The sequence below is a fragment of the Mytilus galloprovincialis genome, chromosome 1, assembly GCF_965363235.1.
Source record: "Mytilus galloprovincialis chromosome 1, xbMytGall1.hap1.1, whole genome shotgun sequence".
Classification (NCBI taxonomy): Eukaryota; Metazoa; Mollusca; class Bivalvia; order Mytilida; family Mytilidae; genus Mytilus; species Mytilus galloprovincialis.
The window spans coordinates 116571460-116587092 of record NC_134838.1 but is presented as its reverse complement, the minus strand read 5'-3'; the positions used below and the strand labels follow the sequence as shown (position 1 = coordinate 116587092).

Here is a 15633-nt window from a genome sequence, read left to right as displayed (position 1 = left end):
AAATATTATACCTTTGAAGCTTGATGATGTACCACTATTAAATTATCAGAAACATTTATAGCGAATCTTCCACTCATATCTAATCTTAAAACATCTGTTTTACGTGCTGGTGTGTCCCTAAAATTAAATAATTGAATATCTAATTTACACAATAAAAACATTGTCACTTAAATTTGTTACATTTATTTTAAGTAAAAGTGTTCATCTTGATTTTTGAAGTTTTATGATTTTTCATTTTCAATTCAATTTAAATCTCCAAATAACTGCTAATTTAGTCACAATTGTGTCTTTTTCATTTTGAATAATATTAATTGCTAAAATATAAAAAGTTTGTGGACATTTGCTCCAATAGATTCTGCACAGGAGAATACCTCAACATACAAATTTGGTTACAGATGTCTGGGAGAGGCAAAAAATATCTACCCATACTCTAAGATGAAAATTAAAACACATGTAAAACCTGTGCTACAGAGTAATGTTTGTTCTGGCTAAGTGTGATGTAAGAGTATGATGCTGGCCTGTTGCATTGCAATATTTCTGCCAGATTCCAGCATACCCTCATATTCCAATGGTAGTTAAAATTCCCATCCTCAATCACATTAATTTTTACAATTAGCGAACACAATCACCACCACCATTATATTTGTATATGTCTCCCATTCTGTGACTTATGATGTAAGATAAATAAAATATTCTAAAATGATTTAAATTATAATTATCTTTTATTTTTCCTTTTTTCTGAGATTCATATTGTGAAGTCATGAAAAAAAGGTGACCATGCCTGATGAAAGAACACATCTTTATGCAGGTTGTTTGAATAAAAGGATTAAGATTGTCTGTATATAGTGTAAATTCATTAGAGAAACAGATTCCACCACCAAATCTCTTGCAATACTATATCTTCCACTCTCGACAGTTAAATTTTATATATTAAAAATGCTTGGAAAGCCTCTCGTTTAAAATTAGAAAATTTAACTGTGGATAAATATCATATCACTCCCAATGCAGTGAGTGGTAGAATCTAATTTTAAGCTCCATATGGTGAGTTGAATAAAACAATGAAAAAAAAACTATATTATGACAGCAATTGCAAGCTAGGAATACTTCTTTTTTTTCCTTTACCCATTTTGCAGTATGATATTACTTTAATTATGATTGATTGACAATTGCATGCTTATCTATATGCATGTAAACCAAATACATATGGCAAATAAGAATACCTTGATATTTGGTACAATACAATTTCAGCTCCTTGTGATCCAGGTCTTGGTTGATGTCTGAGTATTACAATATATAACTGGTTATATCTAAAAGTAGAAATTAATCAAATTCAGAAAAGGTTATAAAATAAAACCTACAGTATAATATTTAACAAATTTTACTTCAATGCTTATATATCTCTGATTGTTCTATCTTTAATTGAATACATTCAAGCTTCCTCATTGCAAATCTCTGGAGGATGTTTGATGAAGATACTATAGCTCTTCTGTGCATGAAGTCTTACCTGACCTTGACCTATTTTCAAGAAATATGAGTTAAAATTGAACTATTCTTTACATATGTCTTACATGCATTACAAAGGGGGAAAAACAAGTGATAAATTGCTAATACACAATATCAAGCTTTAAAGTGATCTTAAGTATAGAAAAGTTGTTCATAAATCTTAAAGATACTATTAAAAAACTGCCATCAACATTCAAGTCTCCAATTGACAAAAAACATAAAGATATTACCAAGGAAAACCAATTATGTGGTTTTTTACTTGGGACATGAGCATGGAGTGAAGTTTCAGTCAAAGTTACTTACATAGTTGCCATAGAAACATCTCTTTCCATTAAATTAGGTTTTGTCTGTTTTGGAACAACTGGAAGATCTACTTCAAACTTTGGTAATTTAATCACAGATCCTGCCTGTAAACAAATACATGTACTTCATTTGATCAAATAGTTGTTATCAATACAGTCTGAATATTTGATACATATAAAAATGTATGGTCTTTATCAACATCAGTGATCACTTATTATTAATTACATAAGAGTCAGGAATATGACAGTTGTTATCAATTCGTTTAATGCGCTTTACTTTTTGATTTTGCTATTTGATTGATTTTGAATTTTCCTCTGAGTAAAGCGAATGGGTTATTAAGAGTCCTTTTCAGTAACCTCATCATTTTTGCTGTTTACAGTTAGATAATAGGCAAAACCCATAAGCTCAGGTAAGATAATATGCTATAAGTATTTTTCATATCACTCTTGGACTAATATTGACATCACAGGTTGATGAAAAGTGATATAACGGTAAAAACTTCCATATGCCAGTCAGTATCAAAAATACTTCTTCAGCATTATTTCAAGCACTAATACAATGTTTTGAAACTAATGAGGATAAAATTGAGAATGGAAATGGGGAATATGCCTAAGAGACAACAACCCGACCATAGAAAAAAACAACAGCAGAAGGTCACCAACAGGCCTTCAATGTAGCGAGAAATTCCCGCACCCGGAGGCGTCCTTCAGCTGGCCTTAAATAAATATATACTAGTTCAGTGATAATGAGCTATAGTATCTTCATCAAACATCCTCCAGAGATTTGCAATGAGGAATGATAATGATATATATATTATCATTGAAACACTTTTCCAAATTTTTAAAACTAAAAATATTCAATATACTTACTCGAAAATAAAAAGGATTCAATGTGTTGCTAAGGCTACCAGAGGCAATCAACAGCAAATTGCTTTCAGCCTACAATAACAATAAAAATGTATTTAAAAATGTGTGTACTGTATTGGGGGGTATAGCATGTTTTAATAAAGTTAACTTTTGTGCAAAATGAATTGTAAACTTATTGTTAGGAGGAAAGTGTTTCAGTGTTGAGAAAAATGAGCATGGGGTTGTATGATTGTCTTTTCTTTCATCTATACTATTAAACGAGAAGACCTCATTTTGTGTGTCGCTTCTCTTCTTTCCACAATAAATTAATCAACACGCCTCTGTGTCCTATAGGTACAGTGCATAGTCGCATTTGTCATCCATTCATATGATTATTCAGATTGAGTTATTTTGGGAGAAAAACAGGAAAAAAGGCATCCGATATTGTCCTGTCATTGGACGAAATTTAAAGTCAGATTAGACTTCCGGCTTGTGTTTTTCTGTATACTTTGAACATATATTTACTACGAATAAAGTGTATTTTCAGAATTTTATCTGCTATCATTTTCAAGTTTACTATCCACGGCAGTCACAGAGTTTATTAAATAGAGAGGGTCTGTATACTATATCAATGACCACCATGGATCGATTAGTAAACTTAGAATTGAAAGTAAATACACTTTATTTATATAGTAATGAATGTTCATAATATACAGATAAGGGCTAAAATTATTTATGTGAACTTTTGATAACTTTTCTGAAATTCTTCAGTCATTCAGTATTTTACAAAATTCTTCCAACAACACTTTAATTTACATACTTTAAACTACGCTCTGAATGTCCGCGATTTCGCAGGTGTGTTCTAGTAACTTCTAAAATGTATTAACCTGTTTTATACCTCAACACCAAAACAAGAATCTAACTTCAAAGCATAAGACCTTGTGGTTTTGTCCCTGTAACAATATTTCATGACATTTTTGGTGCAGAGACATTTTTCTGAATTACTTCCAAAGTTTGAGAAAGGTTTGATGTTTTATCAACAAAATCATACATATTCTATACTTACCAGCCATTTATGCCATACAACACTAACATTTATAGTCTTTAAACACTTAAGTGTTCGTCTTTCAGGAGTTACCTATAAATCAAATCCAAAAATTAAAACAAAAAAGACATTTTTCCCTGATCACAAATTAAAACCCTCAACAATTAAATTTTCAAATATGTATGTCTTATTGAACATTTGTAGGTCATTTAAATAGATGAACAAAACTCTATTCCTCATAGAATTCTTATAAACTGGGAAATATCCATCTCAAACAAAGTTACACAGCTGTAAATAGTTTTCTCATTGAATGGTTTCATATTTTTCATATTAGATCATCTCTATCAGTGGACCAACAAAATATACATAAGATTAAAGTCATGAACAATTTAGTTTAACCATTACGTTTTACCCAGAGATATTATATTGGGAACTTTGGACCTTCAGTCTGTCTGAAGAAATGTCAAATGCAACAAAAGTATGTTAATTTGTATTTTGCTGAATTTACCTGATAAAATTCTATTCCGTGATCTGTTATAAAACATATTTCATTAATTGCTGTCCACACAAATCCATTAATAATTGTAGATCTGCCCTACAAAATAGAACAAGACACATACATACTGTAAAAATGAGAATCGTTTATATGGAGAGTGATTTATGGAGGGTCAATAATATATGCTGTTTTTTTTCTGTGTTAAAAAAGATTAATTAATTTTATTAAGATTGTAAATAAACACATTTCAAATAAAGGTTATAAGGTATGTTTGAGATAAAAATTTCAATTAATATAAAGTCTACAAATGGGTAAAATCAACAAAAAATCACAGACTTACATGAATTATTTTTTTAATTCTCAACTGTTCAGCCTTACTTTTTCAAATAGCAAAGATTGTGTTTACCGTGTCAAATAGTATGATGCATTATGGGAAATTCAATGTACTGGGTAATAAAAGTTGCTGATTGTTCAAGAAGTAATTGTTGATTATACTAAGAGTGCACAAATCTATGACAGAAGTTGACTTTACTCTTTAACTTGTTCATTCAATTTTTGTAATACTAATACTATATAAACCAATAGAAGTTTTCACATCATATTTAGTGGTCACAGAAAAATGCAAATTCAAAAGGAAATGTTGTACAAAGTAAATATCCCACATAAAATCAGAGCTGATCATGCACATGCATGTAATATAAATATGGGTTATTGTTTTAAGAAATTGATCAAACTAAAATGTTAGTAATATTGTCATATTTTTTATTTTTAGTAAACAGTCTCTTTGGCCATCTAACAAAGTCCCACTGGCAATTCAATGATAGTATATGCTTTCACATGACAAGAAATTTCTCTTTGGAATTTTTTTTAATTATTGAGTCAAATGTCACTTACAAATTCATAAACCTGTAATACAAATACACTTCATCATAAGCACCCTTTCAGAGGATTTATACTTAATTGAGCAGAAATGAATGTTGAGTTAAAAGAAGAATTCTTTGATGATCATTATCATAAAAAAAATATGTAAAATTTTGTACTTCAGGGTTAATTACTCCAATCAGGAGTCATCTGACTTTTTTTTAAAATAAATATGGACTATGGATAGATCAACTTTTTTGCCCCTGTCAGTTTACTCTTCCAATAAAGAATTTATGATATAAGAGAATAATATAATCTGTTTAAGCCTTGGCGACAATGTTGGTTGACATGCGAAAAGAGACTTCAGCTTACTATTGTCAACATGATTGAAAATACTGGAATTTTACCCCTGTGTTTTATTTTAAGCCTTTGCAGCCATGGTGGTTGGTATGTGAGATTGCTAAAACAAGAGTTGGTTCCTTTTTGCAAAGTTGTATCAGAGTTGAATATTTTTGTTAAAGTTAAAGGACAAAGGACATCAAGTGATTACAATAGCTCATACTGGTCCTTTGGACCTTTCAGAGCTTAAAAGTAAGCAATGTTTTGGGAAAAGTTTACAGACAATGTGAGACCCTCATCAGGGTTAAACACCACCATTGAAAATGTTTTATTTAATTTCTTTTTGTTTAAACAGTTATAAAAGATTGCAAACATTAAGTAATTTGACTTAAGTTAACACAATACCTATCTAATTCGTAAAAAGAAATTTGATGATAAAAATGTTTAGTTCAGGCAAATTTCACATCAAAATTGTACAAAAATATGGAACAGGAACAGTAACAGGATTATACTTTATATATTTTCTAGAGTGTATAAGAAAAGTAAGTTATGGTATCATTACATCGTGTACAGGAAAACAATAATAGTTAGACCTGTTTACAGCTTACCTTACATGTCTGTGAGTATTCTAATTGATCTGTTGTTCCATCACGTGAAAAATTTATAAATTCCTGAAAGTAGTATAAGGTATAAGGTACCACAGACTTCATCGTTAAAATTGTGAACATAAAAGAAGATTTGACACACTGATTGTCTTGCCAGGTGTAATATATGAATTATTGTAAAGGACAATGAACTCTCTTTTACGAATTTCAATTGAAACCAGTGAGGTGCACATATTTATGTAGTCAAATCCAATACAAAGTATTTTTTAATATATCATGTATAATTTCTAAGGTAAAACTTGGGACGGTCAGAAATATTTTGACTCCTTACAACCTACAGACATAACAAACATTGTTGGTCAATAATGTACATGTATAAAGTTAGAAGGGAACAGATCCCATCCTATAACTAAACTACAGAAGTGCAAAATTGAGGTCAAGGTCAGATTGAACCAACAAGACTGACATGTACCCATGACAATCATTTGATACACCACATATAGTTGACCGTTTGCTTATAATATTCGAGAAACAGACCTAATCAACTTTAACCTTGATCACTGATTCATGAAATGAGAACAAGGTCAGGTAAATAGTTCACCCTGTCTGACGGACATGTAGACATTGTAAGAAACCTATTTACAACCAAATGAAGTTACCCTATGACTGACTCGTAATAAGTGAGAAATTCACATGAAAAACAACTCATTTTTTTTTAAAGCATTTTTTTTAAAGCAATCACTGACCCATGATAATGAAGTCAAGGACAATGGACAAATGACAGATAGAAACTTCGTAACATACGGTAATCTATCAGCATACTAGATATAAAGCATCTAGGTATTCTTTCTACCTTCTAAAATATAAATCTTTATACTTTTCTTTATCTATTTCATTAAATAACTGAGGCAGTTGATTCCAGAAAAGTTATGTCAAAGCCATGCTTACTTGCATCAATTAAAGACTTTTAGAAAGAAATTAACCTAACCAACATCCCCATTTACCAATTATTTCAATATTTAGAGGGAATGCAGACCAGTTTAAAACTTTCATATTTGTCACTGTATATACAAATGTAGAGATTCTAATTAAATATTCTATTTAAAAGGAATTCTTGATATCCGACAATTTTTATGCATTCATATACATGTATCCAACCATATTTTTTTTTATCTATTTGCTTGAAGAAATTGACATTTGGTAAGGGAAGGCATTTAAGTATTTTCTGTATTATACAAGTACATACCGGTATATATCATTCATAATACTGCACTGAAGAACCAATCATAGAAAGAATATAACTAATAGTACTTACAACTGATTTTTGTGATCTTTGTACACCTAGAATTCTTTTGTCTGCAGAAAATTTTATAGATAAAACATCTCCTCTGCTTTCCATTCTGTGAAAACAAAATTATTTTAATTATTGTTAAAACATGAACCTTCATTTGTAAATGTATTTAGATAATATGTTTTTTTCTGTTGTATAACATAAAGCCATCTTAACAAAGGGTTACAAATAAGTGTACAGTAAAACTAAGAAAAGAAATGAGCTGCCAAATTGACATCAAACCAAATTTTCTGTTTACATAAGTCGACCATTCTTGAACTTATATTTCTCAAATGCTCCTTGTGTTCAGAACAAGACACAAATGTTAGTGACTTTCAAAATAAAGAACAGTAAGTAAACATTGTAAACATGGTAAAGCACTTATCTTCTGGTATATTGCAGGATAAAGTTTTGCTTCATGTATGTTTACTTTACCATTTTTACCTTAAATATTGGATAGCAAATTCTAACAAGTGATGATCTTATCGGACAATAATTTTAAAAACGATACAAATATATAAAATTTGCAAATTAAATCATAATTTCAAATTTCTTTCAAATATAATGTACAACCTGAAAGTAAGAGAGTTGCTATCTTTTGGTCCTTTAACCACCACCCCCATAGCTCCACAGGAACGTACTGCAAATACCTGCAACATATATTAAATGTTCAATGGAAAAAAATCGATAAACCCCGTTTTCCTTTTTTTTTGGTGAGATAACAAAATGGTTTAATGCATAGTATATGGTAAATTCAGAGTTCTTTTGTCTTTGATCAATCATTGTTTTGCATATAAACAAACTAAAAGTGGTCTCTTCGAAAAAGACCATATGTAATCCTACAAATAGACATTCAATTTGTTCCAGCTTTTAAAATTATGTCCAGGCTTTTTATTTCCTTGTAAGTGGTCACATATAAACAAATTTAGAGTAATCTTTCATACAAATATATAGCATTCCAACTGACTCATCTTTCCAAATTATGTTGTGGCTGTTTATAATTTTGCAAGTGGTCATCCTGTTGGTTTTTGTTATGAGCAGTTTTAATAACGGTATGCGTTTTAGTTTTATAACATATGGTCTAGTTCCTACATAGATAAAGGGATGGTTTGTGTGTATGCAAACTGTTTTACCCCACCACATTAGAGCCTGTACAAAGTAAAGCTATCTGTACCATATGTTATTGTTGCTGTTTTGTCTTTGAAGTCTGTTTATTCTGAGGAATTTGAGTTAGGTGAAGGAGTTATTTCTGTAGTTAAAAACAAATAAGATTGAAAACCCAATGTCAGGAATTTCTGTTATCCTTTTCATGTACATTATATTGTTATTTGAAATAAATAAAAGGTATTCTTTCTGGCTTCTGTTATCCTTGTAATACATTCATAATATTTACTAATATCATCTGTTGACAATGGTTGATGGCAAAGACAACATTACTAAAGTAATATTTTTTCCACAATACAGTCCCATTTGCATTCATACAACATCTTCTTATATCCATACTAAGTACAAGTATAAATAAAAGGTTTGATAGATTGACTGTTGTTTGCTTTAGTAGAAAATATTTCATGAATGATCAGAAAGAGAACAAATCATCAATTAATATGGTAGATTCTGTAAAGTGGAGGTTGAGGTATAAATGTAGTCCTCCAGAAAAGTAAGCTTGCAATCGCCTCCATCATGTTCATGTAGCATCACAGCAAAAAAAATTAGCCTTTTAAGACGTCAAAATATACCTTAAAGACAAATCCTTCTATTCAGATCTACCAATAATATCTTCTTTATATTTTATTTTTACTTTAGGCTAGGTAGCAGCTTTAAAATAAGCAAATAAAAAAATGGGGTCACCGACCTCTTTTTCGATTTAAAACGCCATCTTTTTCACGGAATTTGGAAATTGGGACTTCTAGTCAATATATATATATAGCAGTGTAATATTTTTTTTAAAGTTCGTATCCAATAAAAACTTGTCTGTTCTGTTAACCTAGTTGTTAATACAAACTATTTTAATAATATCACCATTTTCGGAGTGGAAAATAATAACGATAAGTTGCAATAATAGTTTTCCCGCCTTTTTTTATTGTGAAATACCTATAAAAAAAGTAAGTTTTAAAAAAGTTGACCAATAATTTCTCCATGAGTCTTCAATAGAATATGCGTTGTTTATATCTAAACAAAATAACGAAATAAAAAGATGGGGTCACCGTAATGGAAAAAGAGATATTTCTAAAAAGGGGTTAATAATTTGAATTTGCGGGAACACATTGCGCCAATTCTAAAAACAACGTCGAAAGACGTTCGGCCGGTTTAGGATATATTCTTACAAATTTGGGACAACCCAGTTCTCGTTATTTGCTGTTTTGTTGTTTGTTTGTTTTAAACTACAATAAATTCTCATTAATCTACACATGAAAGTACTTAGTTTTCAGTCAGTATCACAGACATGTAATATAAAGATGGTGGTTGGAAAACAATGCGTTGTACAAATGTATACACGAATGCTTCTATGAACATTTCATTTCAGGTTATTCATAGTGCTTATGTGTTGAACAGAAATTCTTTTTAAAATAGTGAAGACATTTTTATATAACATCATTGTTCAATTAAAGTATATCTGAACGACAAGAGATAATTTTGCTTCCGATATCATGAATTTTAATTTCGTTTAAGAATGTTGTTCCTTTTTAATTTGATGATAATTACCTAAAATCATTAGAAATCTAAGACTCCGTTTCCACTAACAATACAGATCGATCATTTCTGAGATCGCCGATCTTTAGTATTGCAAAAATGAGAAAGATCGATCTTCAATCGGACGTAAACTTTCCATCTCCAGATGTAGTTTTAAAAGACCGATTTTTCTTCAAGTGAAAACGCTTTAGATACATCGCGATCGACTTTTCAATCAATCAATCGATATAACATTCCAAGCGTTTTATGAAGATATGAAAATAAATCTGCGCATGGTCAGTTTAAAAATATTTAAAAAAAAAAAAAGCTGATTTCAGTGTTTATTCCCAAATGATTTGACAGAACGTGCCATGGAGATAATAAAAAAACCAAATAAATATATTCAACATTTTTGCGTTATTCTTCTGAAAATATATTAATAAAATAGGAGATGTGGTATGATTGCAAATAACACAGTTCTCCACAAATGACCAATTGACACAGGAAATTATTAACTATGGGTCATCGTACGGCCTACAACAATGATCAAATCCCATACAGCATATACAGCTATAAAAGGTCCCGAAAGGACAAATGTAACACAATTCAAACTAGAAAATAACAAAAAAAATGAATGAAAAACACATATGTAACATATGTAAACAGCAACCACTTTTAAGTTCGAAAAACGCGAGATGCTCTTCAGAGATCGATTTAATTTCAATTCCGTGCAAGTGTTAACGGGGTCTAATTAGCACCATTTCTGTTTTGATCATTCATCCTTCAAGTTAGGCATCTATGAATATCGAAACATTCCGTAATGTTGCTAAAAACTCAGTCTAAGTATACTCATACAGCTGTCACACCGTGAGTATGAATAGAACCGAGTCCGACCTCTGTTCTCAAATCTCATGTTAATTGATTTTTTTCCATATGCATTCCTCTGTAATTCTTTATTCCGACAACTTTTAAACACAGACACGATTATGTTTATTTATATATACAAAAATTGCGCACCTTGTACATAAATATCAAACTTTGTAAATAGGAACAAACTCGGAATGGTCATTTAAAAAACCTACAATGTTAGAAGCATATATGTTAACTTCTCTAGATGTACTTTGTTTTACATGTATGCGTCGTTAGGTAACTGTTTTGTTGGTGTTTATCAGAAATCTAATTTTCATATTCGTGTAAAAATAAATGTACCTAATGCTAAAGATACATTGAATTTTTAGGACATGACCAGAATGATTGATGATTTTCGTACTTTCTTAATGATTTGTAAAATATCGATATAATTAAGAACCTACGAAAGTCTATACATGTAGAAAATTAAAGAAAACAGTATTATATTATAATTTGATTGGCTCATCTTGTTGTCGAGTATCCAGATTCTGTTTCGTTTCTTGACAGTCATTTTTGTGTATTTTTGTTGTTAGATTGCTGTATAGTAGACTCTCTTTTCATTCACATATTTTATCCAATTCCGTAGCATGTCTATTATATAAAAACAATTTTCATTTTCTTCTCGGCAAATTAACCTATCAAAACGATTGTCACTCTCTCCATCGGCTCAAAGAGGAATAACTCTAATAAACGTTTCCAGTTCGCGGAAAACGCAACGTCATAAACCGCTGACGGCATAGTACTGTTGCGCTTGTATACGCGCATAAACAATAGAGGGATTTATCTTTAAGGCAATTTGTCTGAAATTACTGGACATCACAAAGGTTCCTGTAAAATTCTGACATCACAATAGTGTCACAGATTCCGAAATAGCAACATGGTTTATACACCAATATCAAGGTTTTTTTTGGACCTGGGTCAATCTGTGTATATGACATCATTGAACAATGGATTCTTACAGAGACCTATAACATAAACATTCTAACAGGAATTATACGCAAAAGAGCACAAATTTAGAATTCTTCTATCATTAAGACTATTAACACATTACCATGTTTACGTAAAATAAGCAAAACCCCAACCTGATGGCCACAATCAACAAAATGAATACTTAGCCATGACTTCGGTGAGACCTTCTTCTTTCTTCTGTAAGTTTTCCAGTTTTCCATCTGAATAAAGATGATCTATAACTGAATCCGGGTCCGTTCGCACTGATTCGCCCTGATACCTGTTCGCCCAGAGTCCATTCGCCCTGATTTTTATTTTTTTCTAATTGTTGTCTAGTCGCATAATTTTAAATATTTTAACAAAATATGTTAAAGTTTGTTGAAAAATTGACAAAATATTTATATTGCCGCAATCAATTTATAATTTTCCCTTTGATTTGCAGAGCAGAATACTTGGAATACAATATGTATTAATATATCTTTATTGATATTTGTTAGCAAAATAATTGTATTCAGTCAATCACGAATGTATGCAGTTCAAATGAGACTAGTCCCAGAGTATTATAATAAATAAACTTGAAAATCCGTTTCATGATAATTTACAGTTCGTACATCATTGTTTTTATTAATTTCAAGCTGAATATTTTATCAAAACAAAACGTTTGTTTTTACTATTAGTCATTAAACAATTAATGATCCTAATGATCCAAAACAGCCCATAAACTTTTAAATATAAGAATATATACCATAGAAATATCTGAATAAGTATATTCAACAACTTCAATGCCCTGAATATTGATATTTTAAAGTAAGGAGAATGGACTCTATGGGCGAACGAACTCGGGGCGAACGGACACAGGGCGAACATGTCATTAGGGTGAACGTACCTGATACCTTTATAACTGGTGCATGCGTGGCCTATTCATTAAAAAAAAACTACAAAAACTCCAAAAAAGACCATCTATATCACTAACGGAAAGCTGAATACTAAAATTTATGATAAAAGGGATGATTTTTCATTTCCTATCGTTAATTATCCGTTTTTAGATGGTGACGTTCCATTGTCACCATCTTACGGTGTTTATATATCTCAACTTGTACGATTCGCTCGTGTATGTAACAATGTTTTAGATTTTAACGAGAGAAATTTATGTATTACTGAAAAATTATTACACCAGGGTTTTCGATATCACAAACTAGTCAAAACATTTACTAAATTTTATCATCGGTATAAAGACATCATTCGTAAATATAGCTCAACATGCAGACTTTTTATACGTTCAGGTATTTCACATCCAATTTTTTATGGAAATATTCTTTATAAAGCACAAAGGTGTCAGTATTCACCTCATAAACTTACAAAACCTTTGAATAGACTTATTAAGAAGGGATATAATTACTATACTGTTGTCAAGTCATTAAAGATTGCATATTTTGGCGTTAATATTGAGTCACTGATAAGGTCTTTGCGTCGGAACTAAACACATTTATTCTAAAAACAGTTGTTGGCATGACACGGGTTATGTTCTTCTCATATATGTTATGATGGTATGATACTAAACCCCTTACGGGAAGGATTGTGCCTGATGTTCATATGATGAAATCATAATCTTTCAGTCAGTTTAATTGAAGTCTGGAGCTGGCATGTCAGTTAACTGCTAGTAGTCTGTTGTTATTTATGTATTATTGTCATTTTGTTTATTTTCTTTGGTTACATCTTCTGACATCAGACTCGGACTTCTCTTGAACTGAATTTTAATGTGCGTATTGTTATGCTTTTACTTTTCTACACTGGTTAGAGGTATAGGGGGAGGGTTGAGATCTCACAAACATGTTTAACCCCACCGCATTTTTTGCGCCTGTCCCAAGTCAGGAGCCTCTGGCCTTTGTTAGTCTTGTATTATTTAAATTTTAGTTTCTTGTGTACAATTTGGAAATTAGTATGGCGTTCATTATCACTGAACTAGTATATATTTGTTTAGGGGCCAGCTGAAGGACGCCTCCGGGTGCGGGAATTTCTCGCTACATTGAAGACCTGTTGGTGACCTTCTGCTGTTGTGTTTTTTTATTTTGGTCGGGTTGTTGTCTCTTTGACACATTCCCCATTTCCATTCTCAATTTTATTTGAAATAAAAACATGATTTCAATGACAAAGGGTAGACAAGACTGTCACTGGTTGAAACAACACTGAATCAAGGTACCAGACACATATATACACATGTGTACACATTTCTAGACATATATGGCCTTGCAGACAAATGTTGAAATGAAGTTATCAAAGATAGTCATTTTCTAAGCTATGACAAAACAGAGTGTGCGGACTTCAAAGACAACATTCTAGTTGTACATTCACCTGTCTATTAGCGTCGTCATAGAATACGTTTGTGACTTTATCAACTGGGTCGAATCGTATAGGGTTTTTACAAAGTTCGATGTAAAAACACCCATCGTTTTGTTGTGCCATTTTTGCTTCTCTTCTGTTTTCACCTCCTTTACCAAAAGTCAAGAGATATTCCGAAAGTCTATTACAGGTGCGCTCGAAAAGACATCTCTATCCTTTATTTAATAGTACTTTTATCATACATATTCTATTTGTATGTTTTCTTTGAACAATTTAAAGTAAAGTTAATTAAGATGAGAATAATAAGTTTTGGGTGGGCAGGGAAGGGAAGGAGGATTTTGTAAATGCATATCCTGACAATGTAATTGAAGATAATAAATAGACAGAATGAAAATGAATATATTGCAACACAATATGCAGTGATCAATCATGAATTTTTCAACAGTGGAACCACTGAAAAGATAAGCAGTTGTAGCGACAGATGAAAATGAATAGTCAACCCCCTACCCCTAAAAAATCCTTGTGACCCTCCTTCCCCAGAATATCAAATTCTGTCCCCTTAGTATGGTTGATGCCATAAGAATATTTTAATATTAAAATACCTTCATTGAACCTTTACCTTTTGAGCAGGGAAGGAAGGTTTATATTTTTAGTCCCCTAACAAAGATTGAAAAAGGGGGAGGGCTGAGTTGTTACAAAAATAGATTGCCCCTGCTAACACCTTGCAATTTTCCAATTCTTAAAGCAGCACAACTCTAGAATAGTAAATGACTTCCTAATTCTTCCTCTATATGCCTGTTGTGGTTCTTAGCTTTGTGTGAGAGTGAAGTGTCCTTATAATGGCATAAAAAAGTTATAAAGGGACATAACTTTAGAACATAGAAAGGCACCCTGCCACTGAGCGAACTAGAAAGTGATAAGCCAAAAAGAATGTCCCTTATCATTTTGGTTTCTTATTTGCAATAGAAAAAAGCTATAGACACAGAGATATGTTTCGTCTGTAAATAAAATTAAACAAGAATGTGTCCACAGTACACGGATGCCCCACTCGCACTATCATTTTCTATGTTTAGTGGACCGTGAAATTGGAATAAATTCTCTAATTTGGCATTAAAATTAGAATGATCTTATCAAAGGGAACATGTATACTAAGTTTCAAGTTGATTGGACTTCTACTTTATCAAAAACTACCTTGACCAAAAACTTTAACCTGAAATTTGCACTATCATTTTCTATGTTCAGTGAACCGTAAAATTGGGGTCAAAACTCTTAATTTGGCATTAAAATTATAAAGATCATATCATAGGGCCCATGTATACTAAGTTTCAAGTTGATTGGACTTCAACTTCATCAAAAACTACCTTGACCAAAAACTTTAACCTGAAGCGGGACAGACGGACGGACGAACGGACGGATGAATGGACGAACGGACGCACAGA

General features: G+C 31.4%; 1 protein-coding gene across 1 annotated transcript in view; it reads right to left on the bottom strand.

Annotated features, from left to right (window-relative positions):
- LOC143053486 (regulator of MON1-CCZ1 complex-like) overlaps positions 1–14363 on the bottom strand; it is a 33102-nt gene extending 18739 nt beyond the window's left edge. The window contains exons 1-10 of the mRNA XM_076226296.1: positions 14207–14363; positions 7901–7977; positions 7313–7397; positions 6001–6063; positions 4205–4291; positions 3718–3789; positions 2676–2744; positions 1807–1910; positions 1221–1307; positions 12–117 (exon numbers count right to left, since the gene is read on the bottom strand). Coding sequence (XP_076082411.1) covers positions 12–117; positions 1221–1307; positions 1807–1910; positions 2676–2744; positions 3718–3789; positions 4205–4291; positions 6001–6063; positions 7313–7397; positions 7901–7977; positions 14207–14317 — 861 coding nt within the window. The 5' untranslated portion in view covers positions 14318–14363. The remainder of the gene's footprint in view (positions 1–11; positions 118–1220; positions 1308–1806; positions 1911–2675; positions 2745–3717; positions 3790–4204; positions 4292–6000; positions 6064–7312; positions 7398–7900; positions 7978–14206) is intronic.
- Positions 14364–15633: the final 1270 nt, after the last annotated feature.